Raw genomic sequence first — 14,480 nt, 5'->3', positions numbered from 1 at the left:
TGTAAAACAGCGAGGCTATAATTATGCTGGCATTGTAGAGTTAGACTATCATGCCAAATGAATGTTGTATGCTGGCATTGTAGAGTTAGGCTATCATGCCAAATGAAAGTTGTATGTGTATCATTTTGTAATAGTATTTATTAATAGAGCCTGGTATTTTGATGAAATACCGAAATAGAATTCCACATTTTGGCATTTGCTAATAGCAAAACCTAATACAGGTTCATCGAAACATATTTTACGTCTTTAGTTTGTTTGTTTGTTTGTTTTCTTTTTTAAACTTACGCAGTCATGTCACATAACATTAGAATATCATCCGAATAACATGATTACACCTAAGGAATCAAATATTGACAAAAATGTCAAATAGTCACCATGGCATTATACAAATAAGGCATAGTAATCATCCGATGCATTAACAAATAAAATAAAACAACAGCAGCAAAACAGTTCTGTCGTTTGATCATCGGACGGTTTGTTCTTGCTTCAAAAAAGAAAGTTGAAGACATTTCTTTTTTTATATACAACAAGAATTGTCAGTCCAACATAAATGTGAGTGGATGGATTCATTTTGTTATTGGAATGAAGCTTATCCATGAAATGTTATTTCCCCAATGTACTATTTGTAAACTATGTTGATATAATTGACAAGTTCTCTTTGATGAATACTTACTCAATGGAAAAAGCAAGGCTAGCCAAAGTAGCTTCATATCTCTGCAGAACGCATAAAAAATGATAAATGACAACAATGTTAACAAATGTCACTTAAAGCTATAAAAGAATCTATTGACTTTTTGTGTAGTGTTGAAGAACACCATAACTATTACGCAGGCCCAGACAAGACCCACTTAAATGAAATAGATTTTTATTTCTGAAGACATACCCTTGTATTGCCGTAGGAGGATTTTCGTTATTACCTTGGTTCATTACTCTGAAATACACAAACTCCCTTTATACCTACATATTGATAAGTCAGAAAATGAAACACGGTTCGTTTATATTCCGAATATGAAATTTGGTGGCGTCAGTCCAAAGGGTTTGTTATTCGGAAGATTCAGTGGTCTGACAATGAAAGAAAGTTCGGATTTAGTTATAGTTTCTCCTTATTATATACATTTCCCGGCTCTCATATTCGTGCACACTTATATAGATTGGATATCAATCTAAAAGATTGTGGTTAGGGACAAATCCACTGAAAAAATAAATGATTCTAAATCAAATATGACATTGGAAATTTCAATCTAACTTGGGATTTTATCTCAATCTTAAGAATTTAGAGAGTATTACACAGAGCATAACATGTTGTGGCACGACTTACTTCATCCTTTGTCAGTAGCTCACTTTGCGATGTTTCGCTTCCCGTGCTGAATTTTCTTTCTTCTGCCTCTTACAGTATTCTAGAGATACGATGAGACACGTGATATCACTGTGCGTGAAAAACACTTTGTGAGCTGAAGCGCTAGGTTCACTTTATTTCATACTCGCCGTTAAATGTACATGTAGTTCACGTTTTAGCAGCGATATTGCGTCGGCGACATGTGAATTAAACAACAGTTTGAAGTCCGTGTGTTCGAAAACTTTACGACAATAAAGGAATGTCCTCATAAAAAAAACAAAGAAAGAAACAAACAAAACCTTTTTCAAAATTGTTGACTGTGTAATACACGGAGTGAAGATTTTATCTTAATATCTGAGGTAAATTTACTTTTTTCGCAGCCGTTACAATATTGCCCCTTTCCGCTCTTGTTGTTGTTGTCGTTCTTGTTGCTGTTTGGTGGGGTTTTTTTTTTTTGCCTAGATTTGTTTATATTTGTTAAGTCAATGCTTTATAGCACTACGAATACGGGTGGTAAAGAGAATATCTTGATTTTAAACGTACTGTTAAAGATGAATACTGCGTTATGAGACTTATATGTTGACTTACTTGTGTCTATGTGTCATTGTTGATTGCCTTCATTGATTTCACCGTATTCTATCACAAATCCCTAGAGTTGATATCTCCTTCGTAATAAACATTATTGAAAACTTTTTACTTATTACTGTAAAATAAAGATAAATATACAATTGTCACCAGATCATATAGAGGTTAAAAAAAAACCAAAAATGTGTAGACGTCTCCCTTCACATTGTGTGTGTGTGTGTGAAAATCTTTCTTTTTTTGGATTGTGCGAAGCAGCCTTGATATAGCCAGACTGGCTATTTTCATTGCCGATATTGTAGATTGAAATAATTGCAGCTTATTGACTAATACAGATTGCAATCAGTTTATGAAAACAGGGACATGGTTGTCCTCTGAATCTCACCATACTGAATTCCAAATCAAATAACACGGTTATCATGAAACAAATTGTCACGATTGTATAGCGTTTAAATGTCACTATGACGAAGTATCCACGTCATTATAATCATATATATGTATATATACAGTTAACAACAAAATTATTCATACTCCTGAGAAATTATTAGTTTTGAGCAGATTTCTTACAAGTGAAGGATGGAGTGATGGTGCTTGGGTGTTAACTTTTTACTCTTATTCGTCCACTATAAATTGACATTAATTCCAGTTTCACCTCATTTGCATAACAATAGAAATGTTGAAATATAACACCCAATCACTGTCACTCCATCCTTTGCTTGTAAGAAATCTGCTCAAAACTAAAAATTTCCCAGGGGTATGAATAATTTTGTTGTTAACTATATATATATAAATATATATATATATATATATATATATATATATATATATATAGCTCCGTCTCGGTAAACTTACCTTACCCTTATAATCAGACTGATGTAATTAAACCCAGTGACGCCAAATCTGACATCAACAGAAATGGGCAGCAATCTTATAATCGCATGACATTTCTTAAGATGAGAACCACGTCATTGACAGTTATAGTCTGCACTCTATATAAGCCAGTATAGGCCTACACAGATATTCCTCAAATTGTTCGTCATAAATCACTAGTAATAATTTTTTTTTTCAACAAATGCAAATTTTCGGATTTTGACTTTTTTCATCACTGTCTGTTCGGTTCGTTAATTATATTTTCTGCAACTGGGGAATATAATGCGAATACCTTTGAAATCACATGCTTTGTCAGTACCTACCCAAGGGCAGCATATATTCTAACCACAGATATTACACCTACCACACAAATCAAGTCAAAGTGGAAGTTTACTTGGAGAAAATGTTACCAGTCTACCTGTTTTCGGGAATAACGATTTATTCACTTTCTTGTTGAACAACATAAAGAGCGACAAGGTTAAAGAGAAAGAAAGTATTCAATATTATGGCATCACTGTTGATAAAAAAAAAATCTATGCAACTACAACAGTTACGGCCTGAACGTGCCATGTCCACATCAATAAAAGAAGAAAAGAAAATCTGTTACATTCGTCATGCTACGTACAGTACTGTTATAGGCCTCGTCATTCTGTCCAGCGCCAAACATTATTTTCTTTAACCTTATGAGGAGGATGGGGGGGGGGGGGGGGGGCATATCGCACCCCTTCCCAAATCACCATATTCATCTACCACTCTTATACACCTACCACTCTTATACGTTGTACACCCGTTTCAGTTTCAGCCCCTTTTGGTGACTTTCCAAAAACTTTATTGCCGACATCATTTTTGTGTTATTATGATTAACCTATGTCCAATATTGCCACTCTTTAACACCTGTTTATCAATTTCAGCCACTTTCGGTGGCTTTCCAAAATTTTATTGCGGACATAATTTTTTGTGTTATACAGATGTATTATGATTAACCTATGTCCCATATTGCAGGTTTAGATGCATTGTAACCGTAAAATGACAACACGTCAGCGGATTTTGATATGTATTTTTTTTTCCAAATTTGATGATGTCCAGCCATTCAACTTCTACAGCGTACCTGCTAGTCATAATATTTTGGTCCGAGTTTGCATGATATTATCTATCAGTTGTTTCAGATAAGAGACCATACTTGCAATGCATTTATATTATCTTTTTGTGTAAGAATCATGGGGAGACTGGTAAACTCCACAGACAGACGAGCAAATGATTATCATCCCAGAAAGCTTAGCTGTATTACAATCACTAGTATATCTATATGACTTAGTATGTTTGAACACAAAATGAAAATGTACATGCATGTTCATGTATTTCTTTCTGTCAACATCCAGTATGTCTGGATTGTTCATTTCTTTAATGTACTCAAAGCTTTCTAACAATAGATTTCTTAAAATGGCAGTTCAATAATATATGAAAGACATAAATTCAAAATCTTGTGAATGTGAAGAAACTGCACTACTTTAGCCAACTTGCCACTTCAAGGCAGGGTGGGAAAAAAAGTGCTTCTGTTTGGCAAGAACTCCCAATTTTCACATCACTTTGACCAAGTACTGTATGGCGATATTAGCATACTTTTTGTATACAATATATATATGTAGATGAAATCATGCTACAATTTGACACTTTTTTCCCTTGATTTATACATGAAAGAACTTCAAGACCAACAAATTTGCTCGAAGAACAGACTGTTAAACTCGAAAGTCCAGTCCTTCTAAAGATAGGATTTGTAAGGCATGGCTTAGTCACGGCTAATCAGTCAGTCCTCAGGAACTGTAAGCCTGTTACATAGGCAAGGCCCAAATGTCAGGGCACTTTGCAGTGAGCAGACTAGTATTTGTTGATGATCATTTCTGATCTTCCTTATTGACATGAATACACCATCTTATTATATCATTGTAATGCTTACACAGTGTACATGAAGTATAAACTTTAATTTTTGTAATGACCCAGTGCCCATATAAAGACAGTCTGGTCAACTCGGTTTACAGCTTATGAGTTTTGAAGCCTGTGATTAGTAAAAACTGGTCCTGTGAACTTTGTGGAACCATGTCGTTACCAAAGTGCACTCACACACAGTGCCCATTGTTCACTATCCCTTATTTGGCTTGCTTTCATTATTACGTATGAGGGTACACGCTAACCCCCTAACGCATAATATGCTGAGTTACAACATGGCATCCAATTTAGTAGTCGTCCACACTCTCTTTATATATGTCACTGTAATGACCTGGGTGAGGGGGCCCTCATACAGTGTAGTTCAAGCTGGACACCCTCTTATGCCCCACAGCTATCGACACTGACGTATTTCTTTATAACTATCACATTTCTTCACAAAACATGTTCTAATATTTAAAAAAAAAGAAGGGTTTGTACAAATTTTGTAGAGAATTTATTCAGCTATAATATGGTGTTATTTTTTCGCTTAATAACATTATCACTTTTTATTTTATGAACAAAAGTGTGTGGCAGATACAACCTCCATTTCACATATTCTCACACAACTTCATGTTCTATTGAAAAAAATGCTGGCCTGCAGGTAGACAAAGTGCACTTATATCGACTCAGGATGAAAGCATTACTTGCCTTATGTTATCAACATGTCAATTAGATTATTTTTATCTTACAATATTGCCAATTTATAATGGAAAGACAAACTTAGTGTAAAATTGTCATAAAAATAGTTGGCCTTCTCACTATCTATTTCAGTTGAGTATGCAAGTCTTCAACTTTTTTCTCCTAACAGCAAGAGAATTTAATTATCACTGTAGTCATTTTCTCTATGATAAAACCCTATTGTGCTGAAGTTTCAGAATGAGGGTCAATCACGTAAAGATGATAAATAGTCAAACATATTTCAGCTTTGTGACTGTGCAGCTTCAGGCAGGAGGCTTACCCTATTGCTCCTCACACCCTGTCCGGCTGGTGCCAGGCAAAAATGTCAGAGGCAAAAATAGTCAGAAGTAAAAATGTCAGAGTTAAAAATGTCAGAGATTTTAACATCGTTACATTGACATTTTTACCTCTAACATTTTTACTTCTGATATTTTTACCTCTGACATTTTTACTTCTGACTTTTTTATCTCTGAATTTTTGCTTCTGACATTTTTACCTCTGACATTTTTACCTTTGACATTTTTACCTCTAACATTTGTACCTCTTACATTTTTACCTCTGACATTTTTACATCTAACATTTTTACCTCTGACATTTCACTTCTGACATTTTTACCTCTGACATCTTTACCTCTAACATTTTTACCTCTGACATTATTACACCGAACCATCCTGCTGGCCCCAGCTAGAGCCCACTTACACCCCTACAGTATTTTGGTGAACAGGAGCAACTGCAGTACTACATTGTGTACACTGTTCACTGTCAATGTGAAGTACCTATCCATTCTATCAGTACACTTCGGGATACTAACAACTAACAAGGCTGAGCTTACCAGAATTATCCCCCAACACAGAATATACAAATGTTAAAATTCCTATCCTGAATGGTTTCAATTCATATTTCACTATACACTGGACTCCCACTATAACGAAGTCCTTGGGACCGGCAGTTTTCTTCCATTTTATCAAAATTCTGTTAAAACTGAACACTACAATAAAAAATATACAGAGCGGATAATGCTGTGGTCTTGATTTTTATTTCATTTTAACCAGAATTTTGTTATTACTGTGTTCATTATATCGGGAGTAAACTGTATTGACTAATATATTCATACACATAGAAAATCACTTTCGTATGTGTTCTTTTTCTTGCATGTGATGGCTCTCATAATTAAGCAGCCCCAGAAATATAACTTCAAGCAGGCTCTCCACCCAAAGTCTTTGGCAGACCTCTACACAAACAACTGCAGTCTGCATACAGAATAAAATAAAAATGAGCAGGTCTCTGAGAGGACATTCCTGATGGTGCTTTTGTCTCAATAGATATTGCTTCCTTGGACTATCCGAAATCATAAATGGGTTCACAGAATGGCAGCGTCCCAGCCCTTAGAGTAATCTGTCAATCAAAACAGAACCGATTAAATAGGCTTTAGCAAACCGTAACAATCTTGGAGCTCAATTAATTTGGCTTCTGACACACACTGAGTTGAAGAACCAATCAAGAGTTCATAAGTACCTCCACAAAACCACAAAACCTCAAAACTACAAACTACTGCGCACACACATTTCCACCATAATGGACTTTAAAAAAATGAAAAAATTCAAAAGTTTGTTGACATCCTAAAATTTTACAGCCACTGATATGCCAGGTACACTCCATTAGACCTCCGTTATTGAGGCGTGTCCACCGGTTGATGTCTTGCTCCCTCTGTACCCTACGAGGAAGGTCATCCAGTTGGCAACAAAGCCTCGGTCAAGCTCAGCCAGTTGCTCCCGGCCGCCGGGCCGGCGGGGGGCAATCTTCCGCTCCCTGTAGGTCCAGTTGTGGGTGATGAGATGGCACTGCTGGAGAAGGAGAGCGAGGACCGGTAGACAGGCACAGGTGGCATAGAGGACAGCGACAAAGATGATGGAGTACCTGAGCATTAGTGGAAACCAAGAAGAAAGAAGTGAGGACAGAGCTCTAGCAGGGTTAAAGGGGCATTCATTTTATTTCATTTCATTTCATTTCTCGGAGGTACAAAATAAACTCTCATCGGGTGATTTCACAACAAGGTATACGTATACAACAAGAAATGACTAACAAAACAAAATAATATTTCCAGCGAAACAAATTATTTAATCTTATTTTGCTTACAAATCATTCCAGACGATTTTCAAAATTTCACATCATGTAGTACCCTGGTACATAAATTGACAGCTCCATGTATAGATTTGTGGAATTTATTGTGGTCCTTGGACAGGGAAACCAATACTCTAAAAAATCTTACGCAAATTACACTGAACAAGGATGATGATATAGGAGGCTCACATATTTCAGAAATGTAGCAGTGTAATTCCATCACAATACCGCTTGCTTAACAAGTTCATCTGTGTGGAATCTATGCATGCCTTCTTCTTTTGCTCTGCTTCCTCGAGCCCCAACTCATGCATTTTATGGTGAAGCTGTTATGTCATAATCCTTGTTCATGGCAACTTGATATAAATTTTGAAAATATTCTAATTCCTCATCCCAGTTACTATAAAATCTGAAACTATGTTCCCAGCGTAACTAATTTTTAGTAGTTCAGATGTAAAAGTCTGAAAATCATCCGGAGGTCTCCTTTAAAAAGCCTTCATCATAGGAACTACACATACAAGTCCAATCAAGATTAAAGGGACTGTACAGTACTGGTTGAGGTAGATATTCATGTTTTGAACATTCCTAAGTGAGATAATGAAAAGCCTCTTATGATATATGAAAGAGCATGTAATTTTAAGAAGTATTCAACGTTTATTTGATGAAAATTGGTTTTCAAATGGCTGAGATATCCAAAAAAGTGCTAATAATAAAAGGCAACATGCCCCAACTTTATTAGGATATCTTTGTTTCACCTTGTTTTTGGATATCTCAGCCATTTCAAAACCAATTTTCATCGAATAAACTTTTGATACCCCCTTAGAACTGCATGCTCTTTGACATCTCATAGAGTAGTTTCTGAATATCTCGCAAAATGTTAAAAGCTAAATCTTCACCTCGACCAGAACTGTACACACCCTTTAAGCAGTGATGGGTACTTTCGTTCCATCAACTCAAAAATACATACTATCCTAAAGGAACAATAGAACCACAAGTTAAAACTTGTCATTTGTTTTGCCTCTCCTGCCTTCTGCAAATATTCTTCTCTATTTTTGCTGTTGTTGTCATTGTTTTGCTTCCTTCCTCTCTAGTTCTTATACTGCTTTCACCCTTGCTTAATTTGACCTTGCATAAGTCGAATAATCGCCTATGTTGGAGGACTTTTCAAGTCCTCTTCTCTTTATATTCTATTGATTTTTAATTCCTCATAAGTCAACGTTTCTCTAAGTTTAACTATTTCTTAAGTCCAGATAGATTCAACAGGCAAGGATGACTGTACTGTGGTTCTCATGTAAATCATGCATTTTCTTCACTACATTGTCTCTTCACTACAAGTTTATAGATTTTGGTACTGAAGCGTAAGTCCCTATAAAGCTAAACAAGACTCAACCAAATAGCTAAATAAATAAATTATAAGCAAATAAAAGTACCTAAGACTCAACCAAAATGAAGGTCACTTTAAAATAGCAATTTACCCTTTCTTTGTGTATATAATGCTTAGTGCTGTAGAGAGAGTCGAACCAGACACCAAAGAATACAGGATGAAGGCTGCCCTTGCAGCTCCCCAAGTGCCTCCCAGAAGAAAGAGCACAAGAGCAACGATGAAAGACCGGTGGTTGTCTCTCCCAATACAGCAGTCTAACCTGTGAAATAACATTCACATTGAGAAGATTTACTGCTCTACTGATCAAAATGGGTATGACCTGTCATGCAAAAACTCTTTGAAGTACACTAGTTGGTCCCGAAATGGGTTTAGACAGCAAAAATACAGTACACGTCTATGTTCTCAAGGTACAGCTGTATCTATTTTTTCATGCTGATTCATACTCAACCTGACAAAGGCTAGTCTGAGGATTGCCAACTTACAACAGAATCAACAAGTACATGCAGAGTATTTTTTTTTAATACTGTACAAGTCATATTTTCTATATTAAATACAAAGTGTACATAAGAGTAATCATATAACAAGAAAAACAATGCATACTTTGCAACAAAGAATGTACAAAGTAATATAAAAGAATGATCTACTAAAAACCGAGCATGTAAAGCATGGATCACAGTGGTGGGTGAAGGGGGAGGGGGGAGAATATGATAATCACTGAAATTGAATCACCCAAGACCACGACTTCATAGCAGGCACAATCAACAATGACATTGATAACTGCCAGAACATGGTAAAATATGATTACACTCCACATATCACAAAAAAAAAAAATAATAAACTACAGTATATGCACATAGAAGGGAAAATATGGAAAATAGACAGAAGACATAGAAGAGGAGATGTTGCAAGCTGAAAAGTGACAAAATTTTGCTGGACAGTGCAGATTCTTAACCATTGTCAGTTATAAATAGAAATGCATTCCCACCCCCCCCCCCAAGAAAAAAAAAAAAACCTAAGAAGAAAGGACTTCAAATGTTACACTTCTCTCTGTACAGTGTACCTGCAATAGACTTACACTGCGATCTAATAAAGATATCCAACTAAATGATCAGGTTGTATAGTGTGTAGATCAGCATTATGAAATTGAGACATAGTTAAGTTTGCAGTTTTACCAGACACAGTGGTGGTCCAACCTATGAACGCAGATCCCGCATATACGACAGTGGCCAGCCCTCGCCGGTTTCACCAGGCCACACAGGTCACACCAGTTCTGCGAAATCCTTGCACGTCTTTCTTGGAATTCTTCGCTGTTCTCGTCCTCTTCAGAGGTGGCAAGACTTTCGTCTGTTTTCGACGAGGTCTCATCTCCGGAGAGATGCTCAGTAATTCCGTTGGTCCGCCTGTGCAGTTCCAAGCCCGGCTCGGTCAATACCCTCCCATTATTTACCACATCTTCATCCAGTTTTGTTCGATTACCTGTCCTGGCAGGAATCCTGGCATCGGGCAAACTGACAAACCCAGGTCCTTGCTTCGCCATGGCAAATGCACCGAAAAAGAGAAACAGGTTGATTGTCAAGGCGGCGTGCTCCAGTGGGGATACATGGCCAAGAGGCACGGCGCGTGTCGAGAAGACGTAATACATGGAGAAGATTGACACGAGAGTGAGGCTCATGAAAAACTGTGTCCGTTTCTTGTGCCTGAGAACATAAGAGTAGTAGAGTACTGCCGCTGACAGCAGCCAGACGAAAGACACAAGGGTGACGACTATGTGCAATGATGCCAGCATCAACCACAGTGGAATAGTCACTGCAGGAGGAATGACAGTGAGATCCATGAGCTCATCAACTCTGCGCGCTCCTTTCCCCAGGAAGGTCGGAATACGTATGCGATCAAGGACTGTTTCAGTGACTCTGTTGAGCCGTGCGCTGCCAATATGCTGCCCTTGAAAGAACCTGTGTGAGGGGGGGGGGGAATTTTTGCAAAACTAAGGAAATGATTATCGCAAAAGAAAATATGGAACTCTTCAACTGCTTACAGATAATATTTCCCTAGCTGCTGGTAAGAAGGGAAGAAATGTGTGGCATAAATCAATCTGTCATTACTACATTGTATTATGTGTCATGTAACATAAGGAGTCATGGCTCCATCTTTTTGGCATGAACTATGCACAAAAAATAAAAAATACTTTTTTTATCGGGCAATTTCAGCGGACTTCGTGGTGGTTTCATGCCAGCACAAGACTACTTGCATACATGAGGGGAAGATTGGACCCTGCAAAGAGCACTCTATGGAAAGTTGAATTTCATACATGGGGAAGGGTACCACCATGCAATGAGTAGATTAGCTGGTGCATACAACGTATCAACATACACTTCCCTTTCCCAGAATTTTTACAGAGATAATTCGTTTCTTATTTAGCGAAAAAAAATTGCCAAAATGCTAAGTGATCCTGCAGCCAGTGTTCAAAAGCTTGCATCCTAAATAACCAATAGTAACTCCTTAAATCTATGTATTCCCTGATTTTTTTTCTATTCGAAACTAATTGAATTGAAGTGAATTGATTGAACTGAATCCTCATTTGCTCCCCTCCCCCTTGAAAGAAAATCATTTGGGTAGAAAGCATCCTGTTAGCAATAATCAGGATACACCAGTGAGGTAATGTATTCAAATTGACACAATTTTCAGTATTTCAAGTTGAAATTTAGCCGCTATATAGTATAGGGCCTACTACTACTAGCTACCCCATATGCAGGGCTGCACACTTGTTAACCCATTTTTTCTATGTACTTGTAGTACTGGTCCAACCTGTCTGTCAGACCAGTATCAGTAAGTGCAACTCCACAGTTTTTCCATCTTCTACTGGTCCATTCCTGAAAAAGTTACTGGTCCGACAGTAACTGCGACAGCCCCAATGTGCAGCGTTGGGGCTGTGCCGTTTTCGCATTCAAATCAAGGAGTTGTACAAAACGGTGCCATTTCGGCGCTATATTTCCTTAATTTTTCAACAAAAACTACTAGGAATACTTACATGGGTCAATTAAACCTAAATGATTAATTTCGGCGACTGTCGGCGACCGATGCTCACTGAAACTCACAATCACTCGCACAGGCGCACAGCATGCATGCAGTGCAGTGCATTGACAGCATGCGTAATGCGTACTAATGGATATAGCAGCAAGTCTCTCCACTGCAGTTGCACTAGGGCAGGCCACTTATTACTCCTAAAAAAGGTAGAAAATTTTGCAGTTTCTATATAAATGGGTGAGAAAAACCAAGTCGAAAAGGTAATGTATATTTTATCTTTTAATTTCACTGTGTTTATGATCAGGGATGATAGAAATTTAGCCGTGCTTTATTTGTGAAGTCGCCGTGAATGTGGCAATGGAGTTATTCGTGATTTTTGCTCCCGCTCAGCTGCGAGGCAGCCGCCAGGACCGCGCCTTGCGGCGCGGTCTCCGGGGCTAGTCCGACAGTAGGCCTAAGTTATTTAGTTAATTTTTACAGGGCAGGGACCATCGGACCAGTGCAAGTGTGCAGCATTGCCCATTGGCCATTGCCGTACGAGACGCCAATCCTATCAGTTTTTATCTGCTGGTCTCGGTTAACTACATCAACATGATCATGATGATTCCTTAAGCTTTAGCCTTTAACGTTTGTTATTCTGAACTCTTCCATTATGCATTGCCATTCATTACTACATTAGCTTATCCAGCCCGATCACTTCTGATTAATATCCAGCGTACACTAACGTACATTACAACGTATGGGACCAAGGCGACAGAAAAAGAGCGAAGAGATCACTACCGGTCGGTACTCCAAAAGGGGAAGCTTTATTTACATTGCGCCCTTACCTTTCACAGGATTCATCCAAGTCGTCACAGTCACAACAAACTGCAAGAATGTGACTTCTTTCGCCATTGTTGTTTATATATTCACAGCAACAGAGTGGATCGCCCGTTTCTTCTCCCGACATCGTCGACGACTTTCCGAGTGTGTTATTCTCATGCACAATCACGCCCTTACAGTCAAGTGTGGGGAACTCATACACACAAACCTCTATGAGATGGGCAGCAGAAATCAAGAATCAAGGAAGTGGTACGAGAAAAGCATGCATGAAAGCAATTAGTAAGAGCGCACTCTTTGGTGCGCATGAAATGTTGTAGGTCCCCCCCCCCCCCCCCACCCCCCACTCTTGTTTGTTTGTTGTTTTGTCTTCTTCTTCTTCTTCTTCTTCTTCTTTCTTCCGTATCCATATCCAGGGCCCCTCCTCTTATTCCAACCTCAATGAATACGGCACTGATCTACGTGTACATGTAATTTCAAAAAAGACACCCCACCCCATCCCTATAGTCCCTGTCTCATCTCCCGTCCAAAATGGGGGAATCTGAAACAAAAGCGAAATTATCGTGGAATAAGAATTTCTTATAGTGAAATAAGGACCCCTTTCAAAAATAATTCTCCGAGTGAAAAGAGGCACACCTCTTTCTACTGTTAGAATGTTCTGGCAGGATCCTGAAGTAGCTCCTACTACAGTGTATAAAGTGAACACGTATGCGGCCTCTTCTGTGACGCGCTATGTGTATTTTTGGCATGCGCGCAGCCATACTGGGTGTATCATCCGACCCCCCCCCCCCCCTCCACACTCCCCCACCCCTCTCCCTACATTAGCACGCGCGCAGAATGAAAAACTGCTTTAGCCAATGGGCGTCTCGTACTGAGTGCGCGAATGCTTGCTAGTGCGCGAACCTTTGTTACAAGAGTGCGTGATAAACATGTTGCCCGGGGGTGGGGGAGAGCAGGGGGGGTCGGCTGATACACACCATGGCTGCGCCCTGTGCCGTAAAATGTCTGCTGCCCTCAACGAACCCGAATCGGTCAATACACAGGAGGAAAGGGAGGCCAGGGGAAGTATTCTGAGAGCTTATTAAGTGTCTGATTAGCACTTAATTACCGAATTGGTATTCTGAGAGCATGATTAAGTAGGGGTTATATTAACTACCATAGCAACAAGCGTTTTGGCGGGAAGGACCTACGCGTTTGCGCGTATCAATGCGCGCGCACCTCTGAGAGGACTTAATCACAGAGTTAATTGCGAATCGGTATTCTGAGGGTGTAATTAAGTATGAAACTTAATGAAAATCTTAATGATACCAAAGAGTGTCATTAACTACTCCGATATCAAGCATTACATCGCGTTTTCTCTGCCACAACGATGCTTACCGTCTTCGGTAACCGAGGAGCGGTTGAATCTTGTTATCATGGTATCCATAGAATTCAGAGAAAAAAAGAAATAAAGCCGATCTTCGAGGAATTTTGTCATTTTATGTGAGCAAAGAAGTTGAGATCTTCGCGTGCGTAGGTGAGGGGTTGTAATCAAATACCGGAGCGTGCGCACGGAGCTCTTGGGTTGTAATTACAGGGGGCGTGGAGGAGCGCGCATTGAGGGCATATTTGCGCGTGTAATCATCATTTTGGCTTCTAACAACGTGTCTGATTGGATGGAATAACAATTAGATGGGAGGGACCTAA

At 38.7% G+C, this 14,480-nt stretch overlaps 1 protein-coding gene across 1 annotated transcript; it reads right to left on the bottom strand.

Moving 5' to 3' along the window:
• Positions 1–6,506: 6,506 nt before the first annotated feature.
• Positions 6,507–12,924, bottom strand: LOC139716825 (palmitoyltransferase ZDHHC23-like). The gene is made up of 4 exons (XM_071628361.1): positions 12,803–12,924; positions 10,124–10,903; positions 9,043–9,210; positions 6,507–7,366 (listed from the first exon to the last, which is right to left on the bottom strand). Exons 1-4 carry the CDS (start codon positions 12,922–12,924, stop codon positions 7,108–7,110), a joined length of 1,329 nt encoding a protein of 442 aa, XP_071484462.1. The 3' UTR covers positions 6,507–7,107.
• Positions 12,925–14,480: the final 1,556 nt, after the last annotated feature.

The sequence above is a fragment of the Diadema antillarum genome, unplaced genomic scaffold (genome assembly GCF_040938485.1).
Source record: "Diadema antillarum isolate AM-2024a unplaced genomic scaffold, OU_Dant_1.0 scf00000007, whole genome shotgun sequence".
Lineage (NCBI taxonomy): Eukaryota > Metazoa > Echinodermata > Echinoidea > Diadematoida > Diadematidae > Diadema > Diadema antillarum.
The sequence above is the reverse complement of the archived record's forward strand: the minus strand, read 5'-3'. Positions and strand labels throughout refer to the sequence as shown.